General features: G+C 36.3%; 1 protein-coding gene and 2 long non-coding RNA genes across 3 annotated transcripts; all 3 read right to left on the reverse strand.

Moving 5' to 3' along the window:
- Window positions 1–1,173: 1,173 nt before the first annotated feature.
- Window positions 1,174–2,643, reverse strand: LOC110923393 (glutathione S-transferase T3-like). The gene is made up of 2 exons (XM_022167497.2): window positions 1,836–2,643; window positions 1,174–1,747 (listed from the first exon to the last, which is right to left on the reverse strand). The coding sequence occupies exons 1-2, from the start codon at window positions 2,223–2,225 to the stop codon at window positions 1,658–1,660; spliced, it is 480 nt and encodes a 159-aa protein (XP_022023189.1). The 5' UTR covers window positions 2,226–2,643; the 3' UTR covers window positions 1,174–1,657.
- A 2,800-nt stretch (window positions 2,644–5,443) lies between these two features.
- On the reverse strand, window positions 5,444–5,782 carry LOC110906389. Its single transcript, XR_002573833.2, has 2 exons — window positions 5,713–5,782; window positions 5,444–5,619 (listed from the first exon to the last, which is right to left on the reverse strand). It is a non-coding gene; the product is annotated as an uncharacterized LOC110906389 (long non-coding RNA).
- A 5,280-nt stretch (window positions 5,783–11,062) lies between these two features.
- Window positions 11,063–11,401, reverse strand: LOC110906393. Its single transcript, XR_002573834.2, has 2 exons — window positions 11,332–11,401; window positions 11,063–11,238 (listed from the first exon to the last, which is right to left on the reverse strand). It is a non-coding gene; the product is annotated as an uncharacterized LOC110906393 (long non-coding RNA).
- Window positions 11,402–17,184: the final 5,783 nt, after the last annotated feature.

Genomic DNA, 17,184 nt, shown 5'->3' on the forward strand with positions numbered 1-17,184 from the left:
GTAGACACCCATACCGGGACAAACCGCATATCGGTCAACTCATAACCGGTCTGGGTGACGTCATCTAAATTCAAGGGTATAAATCCCCAAATCCAAGTACATTTGCAGTATGTTTTCTGTGACATTCGGCCTTTACTTCTCTCTCAACTTTCTCTCTCTAAACAGATACTTATTCTTACTCACAGAGTGTCCCCTCTATCTCTACGACGAGTCTAACGATTTCTTGTTTTGCAGGTCTTCTTCTTGTACAAAGATTCAAGCAACTGGTCATTTAGGATTACTGGTTTTTGGATCTTCAAATCTGTTGAAAAATTTATCACATTTGTTGAAAATCTTCCAATTTTACATCGAATTCAAGCGACAGTTTACTTAATATAGGAATTCAAGCAACAATTTTGCCCTGGTGAACTCAAATCGTAACAACATCAGCGACTGGTGGCATCAGTATAGAGAGAGAGCATGTGTTGGGTGACGGGTGGGTGGGTGGGTTGGGATGGGTTTTATTAGTTTATTATAGGTTTTGTTTTTTAAAACAAAAAAAAATAATAATTAAAGGTTTTTTAGTCTTTTCACAAAAATATTTAACATAATAATTGGATGGGGTTAGTCAAGTGGACGAAAGTGACAAGATTTCAATCCTTTTAAATCTATGCGAAAAAACAAACCTTTTGACGAAAATTACAGAAATAACTAAATCTCATGGAAGAAAATAACATTTTACTAAAAAAAAAAAAAAAGATTAGAGCTTTAAGCCATCAAAATGCCAAAACACTAATTCTTCCTACTAGCATCAAGGTTGAAGATAAATTAGTCCTAATAGCATCTATTCACCGATGTAATGATTCTTTACTATTTTTCACTATGTAAACCATTAGTTTGAAACAATTCCATCTTTTAAGGTAAAAACTCCTAAAAAAAACTCAACAATTGGGGTGTTTGGGATTGTTTATAAAACAACTTAGGGTGTAAGGGGCATTTCTCTCTTGGGGGAGTGAACTCTCTTACCCACAGCTAATCAGCACGCGCTACGTCAACTCCCCACTTAACTCCCCCCACACCCTCAATTTGATGGCGGCACTCCTCTCTTAGGGGACTTGTTTTTTTTTTAATTAAGAAAATATTTTTATAAAAAGTAAAACATAATTTCATAAAATAAAAAAATTCATTTCATTTAATAAAATAAAAATTACATCGCAATACTACATAAAAATTTTAGAAATTGCACGGCCATTGTACTTGTTAGCGATCTCGCGCTTTCGGGCGAGGATGAACGGCAACATTTCCGGCGGAGCATCGTCGTGCGGCTTGAGGAATGTTTTCATATCTCGATCGTGCGCGTAGTTTTTCATCGTCTCGCGTTGTTCCGTTATGAGATCGCGAGCCTCCGACTCTCTTTTCTTCCTCAATTCAATCACCTCCATCTCACTCACGTGCTCTTTGAATTGTGCCGCCAACTCAGCCGAGCCCTCGGACGATGTCGCTTGACGCTTGTCTCGCCGTTGTGTTCTTTGTGGCGAGGGGTCTTCGTTCATATCGGGTATGGAAGGGTCCACGTCAACAGACTTTCTTTTTGTGCCGAACCTTCCCCTTCCTCACCCAACAATGGGACTTGGGCCCATTTGTCGTGTTTTCGAACGACCTCCCATGCCTCGACATGTTAAAAACCGCTCGGATATCTATCTTGAAAATCCTTTAAAGCGATTTTCATCACGTTGAGATCGTTACACCCGCTTTCTCGTGTGCGATCCTACATATTATAAAATAACAAGTGTTAAAAACATATGAACTTAGTAAACAAATTTAAAAAATATACAACGTTAAAGTATAATTTTTACCGCTTGTTGGTATAGGCCGTTCAAAAAGTTTATTTTCGTCATCATCGGGTTCCATTTAGACCGTACTTGATGCACGGTCCGGTTACTTCCACCAACGGTGGCGTTATAATGATCTAAAATCCTACGCCAAAAACCATCGCGGGTTTGTTGATTGCCCTTCTTTTTGTTGGTAGAGCAATGTACCCACGCCTTCGCCAACGCCTCTTCTTGGTATTTTGTCCAAGATTGGCGCTCCATTTTTGCCTTTTTACCCCGAGCGTCATCTTCTTCGTTGTCGGCGTCTTCATTCACATTATATTCATCGTCGCCGGTGTCATCTTCATAGTCGCCCAAATTTTGAGTTTCGGGCACTACTTCCTCCTCCTCGTCCTCGTAAATAGGTAGAGGCATCGGCGGATCTATAGGGGGTCAGGGGGTCCGTTGACCCCCTGGCCGACCAAATTCTCTGTTAAACGGAGTACTGCCGGAAGTTTTCTTTTGCAGTTGACCCTATCGTTTTGTTTCAGGAGAGTATATTCGGTTAAAAGAAAAGTATAGTAGAAAGTTCAAAGTATTCCGGCCAGTGGGCAGTTCAGCGATGGCGCTCTTTAACTCCGGCGGAATTGTTGGGCGGTGTAACTTAAGGTAAGAGAAGAAGAGATAAGATTCTGAAGCTAAAAGCCTGGGCTTTTCTTTATCTGATGGGTGGTTATTTTATTAGCCTAGTAGGGCCCAACTTAAAGTAAAAAAAAAAAAAAAAACCTAATATTTTATTTTATATGAAAGCATTAGCAAATTAACCTGTTCTCTCTGCTGCTTCTATGGACAACACGCATTCATCAAGATTAGCTTTTGATTTTCTTTTCCAAACGGTGAATTACTTAACTGCAGCCATATTCTCCTAGAGACGAGGTAAGTTTAAGTTTAGTTTTATATTTACATTGTTTATTTGCTTGGCTTTTATTTTATCACCATAGAGAAATTACTCTTTGATTTTGAATTTACTTTTAATGCGTATGAGTTTTTACGTTTCATTATTGAGATAATATGTATGTAGAAACACTATTTAAAAAAACTTTGGTAAAAAAAAACCCATACGCGACTCCATCAAAATCTGTTGGATAAGAAAAGAAAGTCAAGAAAAAGTTGAATTATCCAAAGATGAAATAGATAGTGACCCGAATTTGCGTAAACCAAAAATTAATTTGATGTATGCATTGTAAATGTAAAACAATTCTATTACGACCCCCCGAACAAAATTTTCTAGTTCCGTCACTGGGTAGAGGACGTTCAACATTTTCTCGTGGAGATGGAACTTGTGGGGAACGAAAAGCAAACGGATCGAAGGCGGGGACTTGAGGATCCATTGATAACAAATTTTGAAAATAGCCGAAATGGGGTTGTGGTTGGGTGTTGTAAAAGGAGGGGTGTGAAGGTTGTTGGTAAAAAAAACGGGGGTTGTGTAGTATATCCGAAAGGTGGTTGTGGTTGTGCACTTGCACCGCTCGAAGCACCACGAGACGGTTGCGAGCCGCGTCCCTTAGTGTTAGAGCCGACGAACTTTTTCTTGGCTTCGCGGGGTTGGTTCTCCATTGCTCGGTTTGGCTTTGTGTTGTATTTGAAAGAATTTTAGAGTAAGATTGAGAATTTTTGTGGTAAAAAATTAGATTTAGTTGGTTATTTATATAGGTTAAAATTGAATTTTTTTTTCCGACCGTTGCCCAACGTTCAAAAGTTGAAAAGTTGTGCGGTGAACACACACCGCTCCCCACTTACACTCCCCGAGGGGTCGGCGGCGGTGTTCCCGCTCGGGGACTAGCCTCACTGCACCCCTCCCCGCAAAGCGCCCCGGACACCCTTATTGACTTATAACTTTTTGGAAAAAAAAAAGTTTTTAAGAAAATGATGTTCAGGCAATTGGTTGAAAATGAGGTTTTAAGGCTTTGAAAAGAAGAAATGAAAAACTTAGGAGGGAATGACTTTTTGAAAAAGGAGATAAAGAGGTAAAAAAGTCAATAAGTTGTTTTTCATAAGCAATCCCAAACACTACAACAAAAGGGGATAGAAGGTTACCAAATAGTTTCCTAATGATTTCCACCCATAACATGGATTGAACAAAGTTTGATAGTCGATTTATCTTTTTACATTGTGATAGTGTAATAAGATTTCTTCTTTCTCATCTTCCCCCTTCGATCACTCTCTCTGTACTCAACACCTTCATAAAGTTCTTGCAGCTTCTCCAAAAAGACGTGGTTCATCACGAATAAATCCAACTTTTAATAAAGTTACTCAATAGTCAATAATAGCCCCCATTACACTTCTTCATGATCCATAAGTTGTTTAGGAGTCATTCGACCTTCCAATCGAGAATAGTAGTATACTCGTCTCCATAAATCATTTCAACTCGTTTTAAACTATGGTTCGGTTCGGCTCAAAACTTTGAATCGGTTGTGTTCTATCAAGATTTCGTTTCTATTCTGTGAAACGAACGTTACATTAGTTTATTGTGTTTTCTCAGTTTTATACACTCACGTAATTTTATTTAGAGATGAATGATGATTTCAATATTTAAAAAACTAGTATAGATTCTCTAAATTTTATGTCTGTTTCAAAGAACTTCACGGAGATTATTAAAGATGAAAAAATATACATCTTTCTTCATAATTTATAATAATTTATAATTTAATGATATGAATGAAATAGAGATATTAATGTGAATGGTCTTTTAACTCTTTTACTAATAAACAAAATGAACTAAACAACAACAATAATTTATTCTTGAACTCTCTTATTTTCAACAACTACAAATCACAGTGTCGGCGAAAATAGCTTCTGCCCCCTATTGGTTTAAATGGACGGTAGACTCAACAATGTCAGGCAGCTGTCTGGCACTTCCTTATTGGCCAAACAAATTTACGATTTTATCCCGCTTTAAAATTACGATTTTACCATCAGTATAAAATTATGTTTTTGCTCCCACTTAAATTTTAATTTGCGCTTTTACTCCCACCTAAAAATTTCGATTTTGCCCTCGGTTAAAAATTACGATTTTGCCCCGTTTAAATTAACACTTTTGATATTAGTTTTTTCCCCTTAAAATTACGATTTTGCTATCAGTTCAAAATTATGTTTTTACCCCCATTTAAAAATAAATTTATGCTTTTACTCCCAGCTAAAAATTTTGATTTTGCCCTCGGTTAAAAATTACGATTTTGTCCCATTTAAATTTACACTTTTACCCGTTAGTTTTTTCATTAAATTTACGGTTTTGCCATCAGTTTAAAATTATGTTTTTACCCCCACTTAAAAAATAAATGTACGCTTTTGCTCCCAGCTAAAAATTTCAATTTTGCCCTCGGTTAAAAATTACGATTTTGCCCCATTTAAATTTAGAGTTTTGCCATTAGTTTTTTTTTCCTCTCAGCCAAATTATGATTTTCCCCCCAACTTAAATTTACATTTTCTCCATCGTTTTTGTTTGTTATCCTGGTTAAATTACAATTTTGCCCCCAGTGTAAATTTGCAGTCATGCCGGCAGGTGCCTAGCTGTTACGCCCTAATTCGTATTTGACAAAGAGTCGCAGCGGAAGTTTAAGCCATAAAATTTCTTTCATTATAAATACCTTAACTTATTTAAAATTTCATTTTAACACAACTTTTTCACATGAAGTCATCAACCGACTCATTTACAATTAAATACATGACATGGGTTTTCTAAATTTCAACACCAACGTTCCCGTACAATCTGTCTTGTGACTCGGTCCTTGATCTCTATCCCTTGAAGATCCTTCGTATCTCGTACTACCTGCGCTCACCACATAAAATTCATAAACATCAGTACGCATCGTAAACATGTAAAATTCATTTACGTTTATTTTTCGTTCCGTTAACTCTTTACATTCCGGCTTTCCATCTGATCATATGACCCGCGGTGAGACTTCTTTGCTATTCCTGCGTTACACTTCATTCACCATGGCACGCCATTAGTAACATGACCATTAAAATATGTTAGAGCCATATATATATGCATATATACAAGATCCTTTCTTTCATGCACCAACAAATCCTACTTCATGGATAAGTACCTACACACGTATGTTCATACTCATTTCATACCTACATACATACATGCATACATACTTATGTACATACATACTTACATACATACATACATACATACATACATACAAGCTTTATTCCTTTGTGTACATCCAATCCCATTTACTACATATGTACATACTTTCATATATGTATAGTCATACATCTATTTAAATACACCCGAAAACATACATGCAAACATAAACACATCTACACGTACATTCTTACATATAGTTATATAATGCATATAACGTATTTAGATAGCCTTCACACAAGTTTAGAGTTGAAGAATGCGAAAAATATGAAAGAACCAGCAATTGGCGCAAGAAGGAACCAATCTGGCGCAACCTTGTGCCAGTTCTGGCGCAATACAGATGACATCAGTCAGGGGCGCAACCTTGTGCCAGGGGGGCGCAACCTTGCGCCTGGTTCAGACCTGCAACTTTCAGCATGACGAATTTTTACAGTTTTGGTCATAACTTTCTCATTTCTTGTCCGTTTTACCCGATTCTTTTTCCTACATGATCGTAATTTAATCCTCTATCATATGGACTTGAAATCCCACGTTCGGTTTAAGGAAATTCTTAACTTACGTGCGTTCGACATATTATCATTTTCTAACTATTTGACCCGTTCGTGCATTTATCAACATAATCAGTTTATTTGACCTCAATCTCATAAGAACTTTAATAATTTCATTGGCACCTATCATAAAAGATTAAATTCTCGGACGTCTTGCATCCTCTTAACCCATTTTCGCTCAAAAGCTTATTTTTGACCCGTTATGGGTATTTGCGCATTAAGTGGACTATGACATACCAAACCCTATACTTCGCTTTCATACTTGTCCAAGACATTACTCTAATCGAATAGCTCGTTTCCAAACGACTTCTAAGGTCGTTTGCCCGATATACCTATCAAGGGCATTTTAGTCAACTATGCTCTATCCTTAATAACAAAGGAATTCCTTACATAAGTAACCAATTCCACTACTTAGCTACAATTTCTTAATCACACCTACCTTGCTCGGATCAAAACTAAAATCCGTTTAATACTTCATTGACATCATACAATTCATTCCTATTCGACCTCAATTATCACATATAATTAAATTGCATATAACATTACATAAACAACTAAGAAGTGATTACGGAATCACTTACCTTATGCATTCGTGCTCGTATCCGTTTTCTTGCCTTTTCTTGACCCATTATCCTTTCATGCTTGAGTCCGTCACGACGTGATCCCTATACTTTCATTTCATCGAAACCACGCTCTTATTAGCATACTCATTTGTACATGTAACAATCATATCATTCGCATAATTCATACTTAACTTTCCTTAGTCATTTCTAACAAGTATCAAAACATCTAATCAACTTCATATCCTTTCCAACACACGTAATTCATCGGGTAATCAAAATTAACACATATTAACATAACATGTATCAAACGACTTCCTATAATCCTGCTTTTACAATAACGAGTCAAATCATGTTTCTTGTGCTTATTGGCTTCCAAAAGTCAACTATTAACCATAGGTAACTATCGACTTATCAACATATGCCCGTAACATCATAATCGACTATACGGACGACATTGTATACATTTAATCATACACTTACATAACTCTTGCATTCTCGTATAGTATGCACTCCATAACACTTTTTATATAAAAGGCCAATTTCATAATTTTCTACATGCAACACAAGACTTCATAATTCATTTAAATTTATAATATTACCCATTCAAGCATTTAATCGAACACTTGGCGTGCATATAACATTGTAAGCACATTGTACAAGCAATTTAAGCATATAGTACAAGTGTTTTATGCATACTCTTCCTAGTTCACAACATAGATTATCAATTTCAACTAGAATCATATAACTTTTCATACCATTATCAAACCATTACTCCTTACAACAACATCACGCATCAACCTCACACAAGCATTGAACATGTATAGTCTTCCATATCATCATCTCTATACTACAAGTGGGTTTATAAAATTTTCTTTCAATTAAACTAAAATCAAGCATGATTTCTACTCTAGGGAGTAACCCTAACATCCAAATTAGACATATCATATCACATATTCATGATTGGGTTGAAACCCTTTTTCTACAATTCACCAAATCAAGAAATTCGACTTACCACTTCGCTTGGTATGCTTAGATGATCGAAAATTGAAGACATGCAGCCGATTAACATCGAATTCTCTTGCTAATTGATGAGTTTTACCAAGAACAAGGGTAAACCCTTGTTTCTCCTGCCCTTGATCGATCCCAGAACACGCACAGAGTGTGTGTTTGGGGTTTAGGCACTACTAACCCTTAATTCATTACAATCTTTCACATCACCCCCTTCAAACTTGTTAAGTGTTTGATTTAAACACTTCCCACTTATTCAAGTTTAGCCCCTCTAGTTTGTGACACCATCACAAATGCCATCCATTTCATTCAATACTTATTTTACCAAGTATTTTAACTAGGTTAAATGGCCTAGTTATTTTATTTCGTGTTACATCATGTGAAAACATAGGGTAAATATATGTTTTCAAATTTTGGGGCGTTACAAGTCTACCCTCCTTAAAGAAGGTTTCGTCCGCGAAACCTTTCTTATTCTCAGTAGACCAGAACTACACTCACTTTCTCGATTACCCATTCACGATGCTTAGTATATAATGATTGCATTCGAGATCTTTACATAAGTCTTATTCATGAATAAATATAATCGTACGCATTGCCCTTATCTTCTTAAATTAGTAATTTACTCTCATAATCACACAAGGGTCAGGGTCTGATCCAGAGCTCTTATTAGTGTCTTTTACTTTATAATGCTAGCTCCTAACACATATCATCACTAGCGTTTCATTCATTGAATCCATTCCAATTGTATACAATTATTATTCATACAAACCTAAGTCTACGGCTTGTTTCTAATTTCCTATTTAAGCATATTACATTCATACATTTACTAATCGAAATAAATCGATTTATTTCATTCTACTCATACATCATATATGTACTTACATACCCATATACTTATACATCTACATACGTACACACATTTCCTATATTTTTCACATACATGCATACGCTCATACATATCATCATGCATACATACGTACACATCTTCATATTCATTCACATGATGCTTGTGCTCTTATATAAATACTTGCGTACCTACATAAACCGATATCTATACATATACATTTATACATACATAACTAGTACTTGTTCCCACACTATAAACTTACATACTTTCACGCATACCTACTTGCATAAGTTCTACGTACATATACGGTTACATATAAACATACTTACATGCTTATCTACTTATGTACATCCCTATATGCTCAATAGAAACTTTACGAATCATCGGAATGCGTTACGGATCATTTGGAAATGCAAAATTAAGCAAAACGGAGAAGTGGGCTAGACAGCCCGTCGGCGACGGGGTGGGTACCCGTCGGCGACGGCCTCTTAAAATGCCCGTCGTCCAATTTAACCCGTAACCAGTCGGTTAGGCCGTCGGCCTCTTTCACACTTTTGGGAGCCCGTCGGCGACGGGGTGGGAACCCGTCGGCGACGGCCTCTAGAAAAGCCCCTTATCTGCAGATCCGTTTCGTCGTCTGAACGCACTAAAACGCGCGTATCTTTTGAACCGTTTACCCGTTTAACCTCCCGTTTCTTCCTACACGCTTGTAAATTCACATTCTATCATATGAACTTAAAATCCCACATCCGCCTTAAGGAAAAATCTTAACTTACACACTATCGGCTTCAAACATATCATTCGTACCTTTTCTTCCTTACATGTGCTCTAACAAAAACTTAAAGTTTTACCTACCTTCGGCAACAAGATTTTAAAGTTAGTCATCTCAGTTGTCGAATCATAATCACTTCATTTTAGTTCCATCCACATATGAGCTTTCTTCTTTCTTACACATTCGGCTACCCAAGTAATTGGGTTTGGCATAAACACTCTCAAAGAGAGTTAAGCATACACATTCGACCACCCAAATAATTGGGTTTGGCATAAACACTCTCAAGGAGAGTTTAGCATACACATTCCACTACCCAAATAATTGGGTTTGGCATAAACACTCTCAACGAGAGTTAAGCATACATATTCCACTACCCAAATAATTGGGTTTGGGCATAAACACTCTCAAGGAGAGTTAAGCATACACATTCCACCACCCAAATAATTGGGTTTGGCATAAACACTCTCAACGAGAGTTAAGCATACACATTTTCCACTACCCAAATAATTGGGTTTTTCGCATTTAATCATAACTTCTTCTTTCAATCCGTATAACGGATTAAGCTTCTAGCATTCATTAGAGCATTCAAAATCACCCGTTCAAAACGGATGGTAGCTTATTCTTATTCGACTTGTTCGCTAGAACCGGTCGGCTCGCATAGCTTATCATAACCTTCGTTAGCATAACCAAATCCGCAATGGTTTGCTAATTCGCATTCGCTACAACATAGCGCCCGTCTGCTACCCCGTTCTACCGGGCATACCTGCAACAATTGCCACGGTCTCACGAACGTCATATGCTTCTTGCGTACTGGCCAGGTGCGCAATCCACACACTAGTTTCGTGCCTTCGTGTAATCATCGCCTTATGCCCGAGAGATGGGTTTCAGTTTCGTGTATATTTCCAAAACTTCCCCAAGACCACATCATGGCCTTTCGTTTAATAATTACCCTCCCAAGGAGACCCCTTCCTTTTTATTTTGACATCGGTACTCATACATTTTAGTATTGTGTACCTGGGGTTAATTTGCCTAGTTGCACCTTCGCCCGCCTTGGCGTTCATCCTATTCTGCATTCACGGATCACCCTCTTCAAACTCTTACGCTTACCTTGCACATAACATACTATTAGTTTCCTTCAAATACATAATCTAATACATACTTACATTCGCTTTTGCATTTAGGCCTCGATCGAGTCTTAGATTGTACGGGTTCTTGGTCACGAGAGCACACCGGTTTGAGTTCAAGTATCTACCTCTTGTTACTTGATTCTCTCAAACCAGGGCTCTGATACCAACTTATTACGCCCTAATTCGTATTTGACAAAGAGTCGCAGCGGAAGTTTAAGCCATAAAATTTCTTTCATTATAAATACCTTAACTTATTTAAAATTTCATTTTAACACAACTTTTTCACATGAAGTCATCAACCGACTCATTTACAATTAAATACATGACATGGGTTTTCTAAATTTCAACACCAACGTTCCCGTACAATCTGTCTTGTGACTCGGTCCTTGATCTCTATCCCTTGAAGATCCTTCGTATCTCGTACTACCTGCGCTCACCACATAAAATTCATAAACATCAGTACGCATCGTAAACATGTAAAATTCATTTACGTTTATTTTTCGTTCCGTTAACTCTTTACATTCCGGCTTTCCATCTGATCATATGACCCGCGGTGAGACTTCTTTGCTATTCCTGCGTTACACTTCATTCACCATGGCACGCCATTAGTAACATGACCATTAAAATATGTTAGAGCCATATATATATGCATATATACAAGATCCTTTCTTTCATGCACCAACAAATCCTACTTCATGGATAAGTACCTACACACGTATGTTCATACTCATTTCATACCTACATACATACATGCATACATACTTATGTACATACATACTTACATACATACATACATACATACATACATACATACATACATACATACATACAAGCTTTATTCCTTTGTGTACATCCAATCCCATTTACTACATATGTACATACTTTCATATATGTATAGTCATACATCTATTTAAATACACCCGAAAACATACATGCAAACATAAACACATCTACACGTACATTCTTACATATAGTTATATAATGCATATAACGTATTTAGATAGCCTTCACACAAGTTTAGAGTTGAAGAATGCGAAAAATATGAAAGAACCAGCAATTGGCGCAAGAAGGAACCAATCTGGCGCAACCTTGTGCCAGTTCTGGCGCAATACAGATGACATCAGTCAGGGGCGCAACCTTGTGCCAGGGGGGCGCAACCTTGCGCCTGGTTCAGACCTGCAACTTTCAGCATGACGAATTTTTACAGTTTTGGTCATAACTTTCTCATTTCTTGTCCGTTTTACCCGATTCTTTTTCCTACATGATCGTAATTTAATCCTCTATCATATGGACTTGAAATCCCACGTTCGGTTTAAGGAAATTCTTAACTTACGTGCGTTCGACATATTATCATTTTCTAACTATTTGACCCGTTCGTGCATTTATCAACATAATCAGTTTATTTGACCTCAATCTCATAAGAACTTTAATAATTTCATTGGCACCTATCATAAAAGATTAAATTCTCGGACGTCTTGCATCCTCTTAACCCATTTTCGCTCAAAAGCTTATTTTTGACCCGTTATGGGTATTTGCACATTAAGTGGACTATGACATACCAAACCCTATACTTCGCTTTCATACTTGTCCAAGACATTACTCTAATCGAATAGCTCGTTTCCAAACGACTTCTAAGGTCGTTTGCCCGATATACCTATCAAGGGCATTTTAGTCAACTATGCTCTATCCTTAATAACAAAGGAATTCCTTACATAAGTAACCAATTCCACTACTTAGCTACAATTTCTTAATCACACCTACCTTGCTCGGATCAAAACTAAAATCCGTTTAATACTTCATTGACATCATACAATTCATTCCTATTCGACCTCAATTATCACATATAATTAAATTGCATATAACATTACATAAACAACTAAGAAGTGATTACGGAATCACTTACCTTATGCATTCGTGCTCGTATCCGTTTTCTTGCCTTTTCTTGACCCGTTATCCTTTCATGCTTGAGTCCGTCACGACGTGATCCCTATACTTTCATTTCATCGAAACCACGCTCTTATTAGCATACTCATTTGTACATGTAACAATCATATCATTCGCATAATTCATACTTAACTTTCCTTAGTCATTTCTAACAAGTATCAAAACATCTAATCAACTTCATATCCTTTCCAACACACGTAATTCATCGGGTAATCAAAATTAACACATATTAACATAACATGTATCAAACGACTTCCTATAATCCTGCTTTTACAATAACGAGTCAAATCATGTTTCTTGTGCTTATTGGCTTCCAAAAGTCAACTATTAACCATAGGTAACTATCGACTTATCAACATATGCCCGTAACATCATAATCGACTATACGGACGACATTGTATACATTTAATCATACACTTACATAACTCTTGCATTCTCGTATAGTATGCACTCCATAACACTTTTTATATAAAAGGCCAATTTCATAATTTTCTACATGCAACACAAGACTTCATAATTCATTTAAATTTATAATATTACCCATTCAAGCATTTAATCGAACACTTGGCGTGCATATAACATTGTAAGCACATTGTACAAGCAATTTAAGCATATAGTACAAGTGTTTTATGCATACTCTTCCTAGTTCACAACATAGATTATCAATTTCAACTAGAATCATATAACTTTTCATACCATTATCAAACCATTACTCCTTACAACAACATCACGCATCAACCTCACACAAGCATTGAACATGTATAGTCTTCCATATCATCATCTCTATACTACAAGTGGGTTTATAAAATTTTCTTTCAATTAAACTAAAATCAAGCATGATTTCTACTCTAGGGAGTAACCCTAACATCCAAATTAGACATATCATATCACATATTCATGATTGGGTTGAAACCCTTTTTCTACAATTCACCAAATCAAGAAATTCGACTTACCACTTCGCTTGGTATGCTTAGATGATCGAAAATTGAAGACATGCAGCCGATTAACATCGAATTCTCTTGCTAATTGATGAGTTTTACCAAGAACAAGGGTAAACCCTTGTTTCTCCTGCCCTTGATCGATCCCAGAACACGCACAGAGTGTGTGTTTGGGGTTTAGGCACTACTAACCCTTAATTCATTACAATCTTTCACATCACCCCCTTCAAACTTGTTAAGTGTTTGATTTAAACACTTCCCACTTATTCAAGTTTAGCCCCTCTAGTTTGTGACACCATCACAAATGCCATCCATTTCATTCAATACTTATTTTACCAAGTATTTTAACTAGGTTAAATGGCCTAGTTATTTTATTTCATGTTACATCATGTGAAAACATAGGGTAAATATATGTTTTCAAATTTTGGGGCGTTACACTAGCACTCCCCCATTGGTTCTTTTAATTTACGGTTTCATCCCTGAATTAAAATTATCATCTGGCCCTCGGTTTAAAATTACGCTTTTCCCATCGTTTTATTTTTTTAGCAAAACTATAAAAGTTTTTGTTTTAATTGGTTTACTCTATTTAATTTTTTTTCCGTATCAAAGAGCTGACTGACACTCGCTCGTTAGTCCTGAAAAATTACATTTTTGCCCTAAGCCGAAAATTACGGTCTTATAATCGTTTTAGTTTTTTCCCTAGCAAAATTATAGTTGTATTTTTTTAATTGATTGAAAATTATTCGGCTATCGCCCCACAACGCGAGTGGGGCAAACAAAATGATAAACAAGCACATGATTTTATTCACATTCTTTCGATTAATAAATAAACGAAGTTCTTGGCTTTTTTTTCTTAAATTGTAAACAACTTATTCTTAAATACTTTTAAATCTACACCTTGTAGGATTTAAACCCTTTTTTTAGGTAATTTAGAAATAAATAATCCCACCTAACTCAATTTTGCTGATAATAATCTCAAGTCAGTTATTGGCCGATAATAATTCGAACTGGTCTTTTTTTTGTAAAATAGTCCGCCGTTAAAATAGCTTAACGGAGTTAAGTTTTTTTTCCGGATTACAAACCGATGTTTTAGGGATTTTGATCAGAACAAGGATACAAGTCGATTGATGTAAAACTTACCTCGAAATACTGTCCCAACCCACGAAAACGGTGCTTCAATTCGGGTGTTTAAACTTCCAATTAATAAAAATCAAGCCATTTCGAGCACAATTTCTTGGTAAGTTTTACATCGATCGACTCGTATCCTCGTTCTGATCAAAAGCCCTAAAACATCGGTTTGTAATTCGGAAAAAAAAAACTAACTTCGTTAAGCTATTTTAACGGCGGACTATTTTACAAAAGAAAATAACCAGTTCGGATTATTATCGGCCAATAACTGACTTGAGATTATTATCACCCAAATTGAGTTAGGTGGAATTATTTATTTCCAATTCGCCTTTTTTTGATAGAGCGAAGGCCCTTTAACACCATACCATGTCCGTTACAGATTATATATATATATGGCTTTTACAAACTCATTATTAAATAAAATCATTCATAATCATTCATTTAGGATATAAAATAAGTATTTACTTGATAACATATAAGACTATGTGTAGTTTGTTAACTAAAAAGTATAAACATTTATGTCATGTCTCTACAACTTATGCAGCGGGGTCTTTGGCTTACTATGCCATTCAAAAATATATAGTGGTTGAACTAAAAAAGTAAGTGATGTGTCTTGATGTGATTGGTTAAAAAAGGCTATTCATGTTAGATATCTCATGCCGGTTAAACCCTTCAGTTACCTTCTTTGATGCTCGTTTCATGGTCCTTGGCACCCCTTTTTTACTAATGTAATCATAGTCATTAACCCATTACATCTAGTCTAATAACCTATAGTGTTACACCACATGTTATTGTAAGATCCTTACTTTGATTATCGATATTACATATAAGTTTCGTATATAATCGTGTTTATACAATTACACATACGTATGAAAATGAGTTTCTTAAACCTTCTTATAATTTTAAACATTTCAATATAATATTGTCGTTTAGGCGTGATGACTAAACATAATGCGGAAGCTTGAAACTTGATGGTGTTCGGTTCTTCGTTGAGCTTGATCGTCATCTGATACTTTACGGTATACCTACATTTCATAAAACATGAAATGAGTTAGTTATGAGAGTTTATAATACGTTTAAACATGTCCGTAAGCCAAAAACAAGTAAACAACAAATTTTTATCAGCCTTTTAAGCCATCGCAGGCCGCGATTAGATCAGACATCACCCTCGCGTGCCGCGAGGGCCTCTTGCGGGTTGCGACCGAGTTTATTAATCCCGTCGCGGGGCGCGAGAACCTGGTTTCGACAGAAAGTTCTTAAGTTGGGCTGCATTTTTCCCAGCTTTGCCAATGTTTACGTAATTGGTCATAACTTTCCGAATTTTTATCCGTTTTACGGCCCGTTTCTTCCTACGCGATCGTAATTTGTTCCTCCATCACGTGGAGTTAAAATCCGACATCCAGATTAACAACTTTCTAGGTTTTTAAGCCCTCGGCTTTATATTAATTTACAAAACTTTTGACCCGTTCATGATTTATCAAATAAACTTGTTTATTTGCATTCAAATACTCATGAACATCATACTATAAATGTTTCATATTATCCAAGGTTCTATTCACGGGTTTTTATGCATCCCTAACCTGTTTTTCCGTGTATACTCATTTTGACCCGTTAAGGGATTTAAGAATTTTTAAACTTAAATCACGCTCCTCTTTTGCTTACATCTAATTTCCACATTTAAATGTCAACTTGTCTTCCACCACAACTATATTTGTGGTGGATTTAATGTGATAAACTTTTCATTCCGAGCTCTACCCCTCGGTTTGTCATTTTACGGAAAAGACTCATTTCGAGGCATTTGACCCAAAAGGTTCATACCTTTCACTTTTATACTTATCCTAAGGATTTACTCGATCGTTAAACTTATTATCAAACTACCTTTAGCGGTCGTTTGCCCAGTTTTTCATACAAGGGCGTTTTGGTCAACTTTAGCCCTTCCTTAACGACAAAGGACTTTCAATTACATGTTTGACCAAAATCGCAAATTTTAGCTATAATCTTAGTTAGACATACCTGGCTCGGGTCAAAGTATAGACCCGTTTTAATATCTTGCTTTAATAACCGCTAATTAATAGCAACGTAAATATCCATTCGCTATTCACTCCTGTGAGCATGTGACTCGACAAACAATCATTAGTCGATATTGTCAAATGGAGATATCATCACCTTTTGACCCGTTTGGTCTAAATGACCGTTTTATCCTTGTGAGATGATATTTATTTACCATCTCATCCATGTAATCTATTTCGGTTTACATTGTACCATCATATTACTTAAATCACTTCTTGATTCTTTTGACCCATCATGGCTTACGCTATAGAGTGTCTTTCTAAAAAACTGAGGTTTATCCGTTAACTTGTAAC

Source organism: Helianthus annuus, chromosome 2 (genome assembly GCF_002127325.2).
Source record: "Helianthus annuus cultivar XRQ/B chromosome 2, HanXRQr2.0-SUNRISE, whole genome shotgun sequence".
Taxonomy (NCBI): domain Eukaryota; kingdom Viridiplantae; phylum Streptophyta; class Magnoliopsida; order Asterales; family Asteraceae; genus Helianthus; species Helianthus annuus.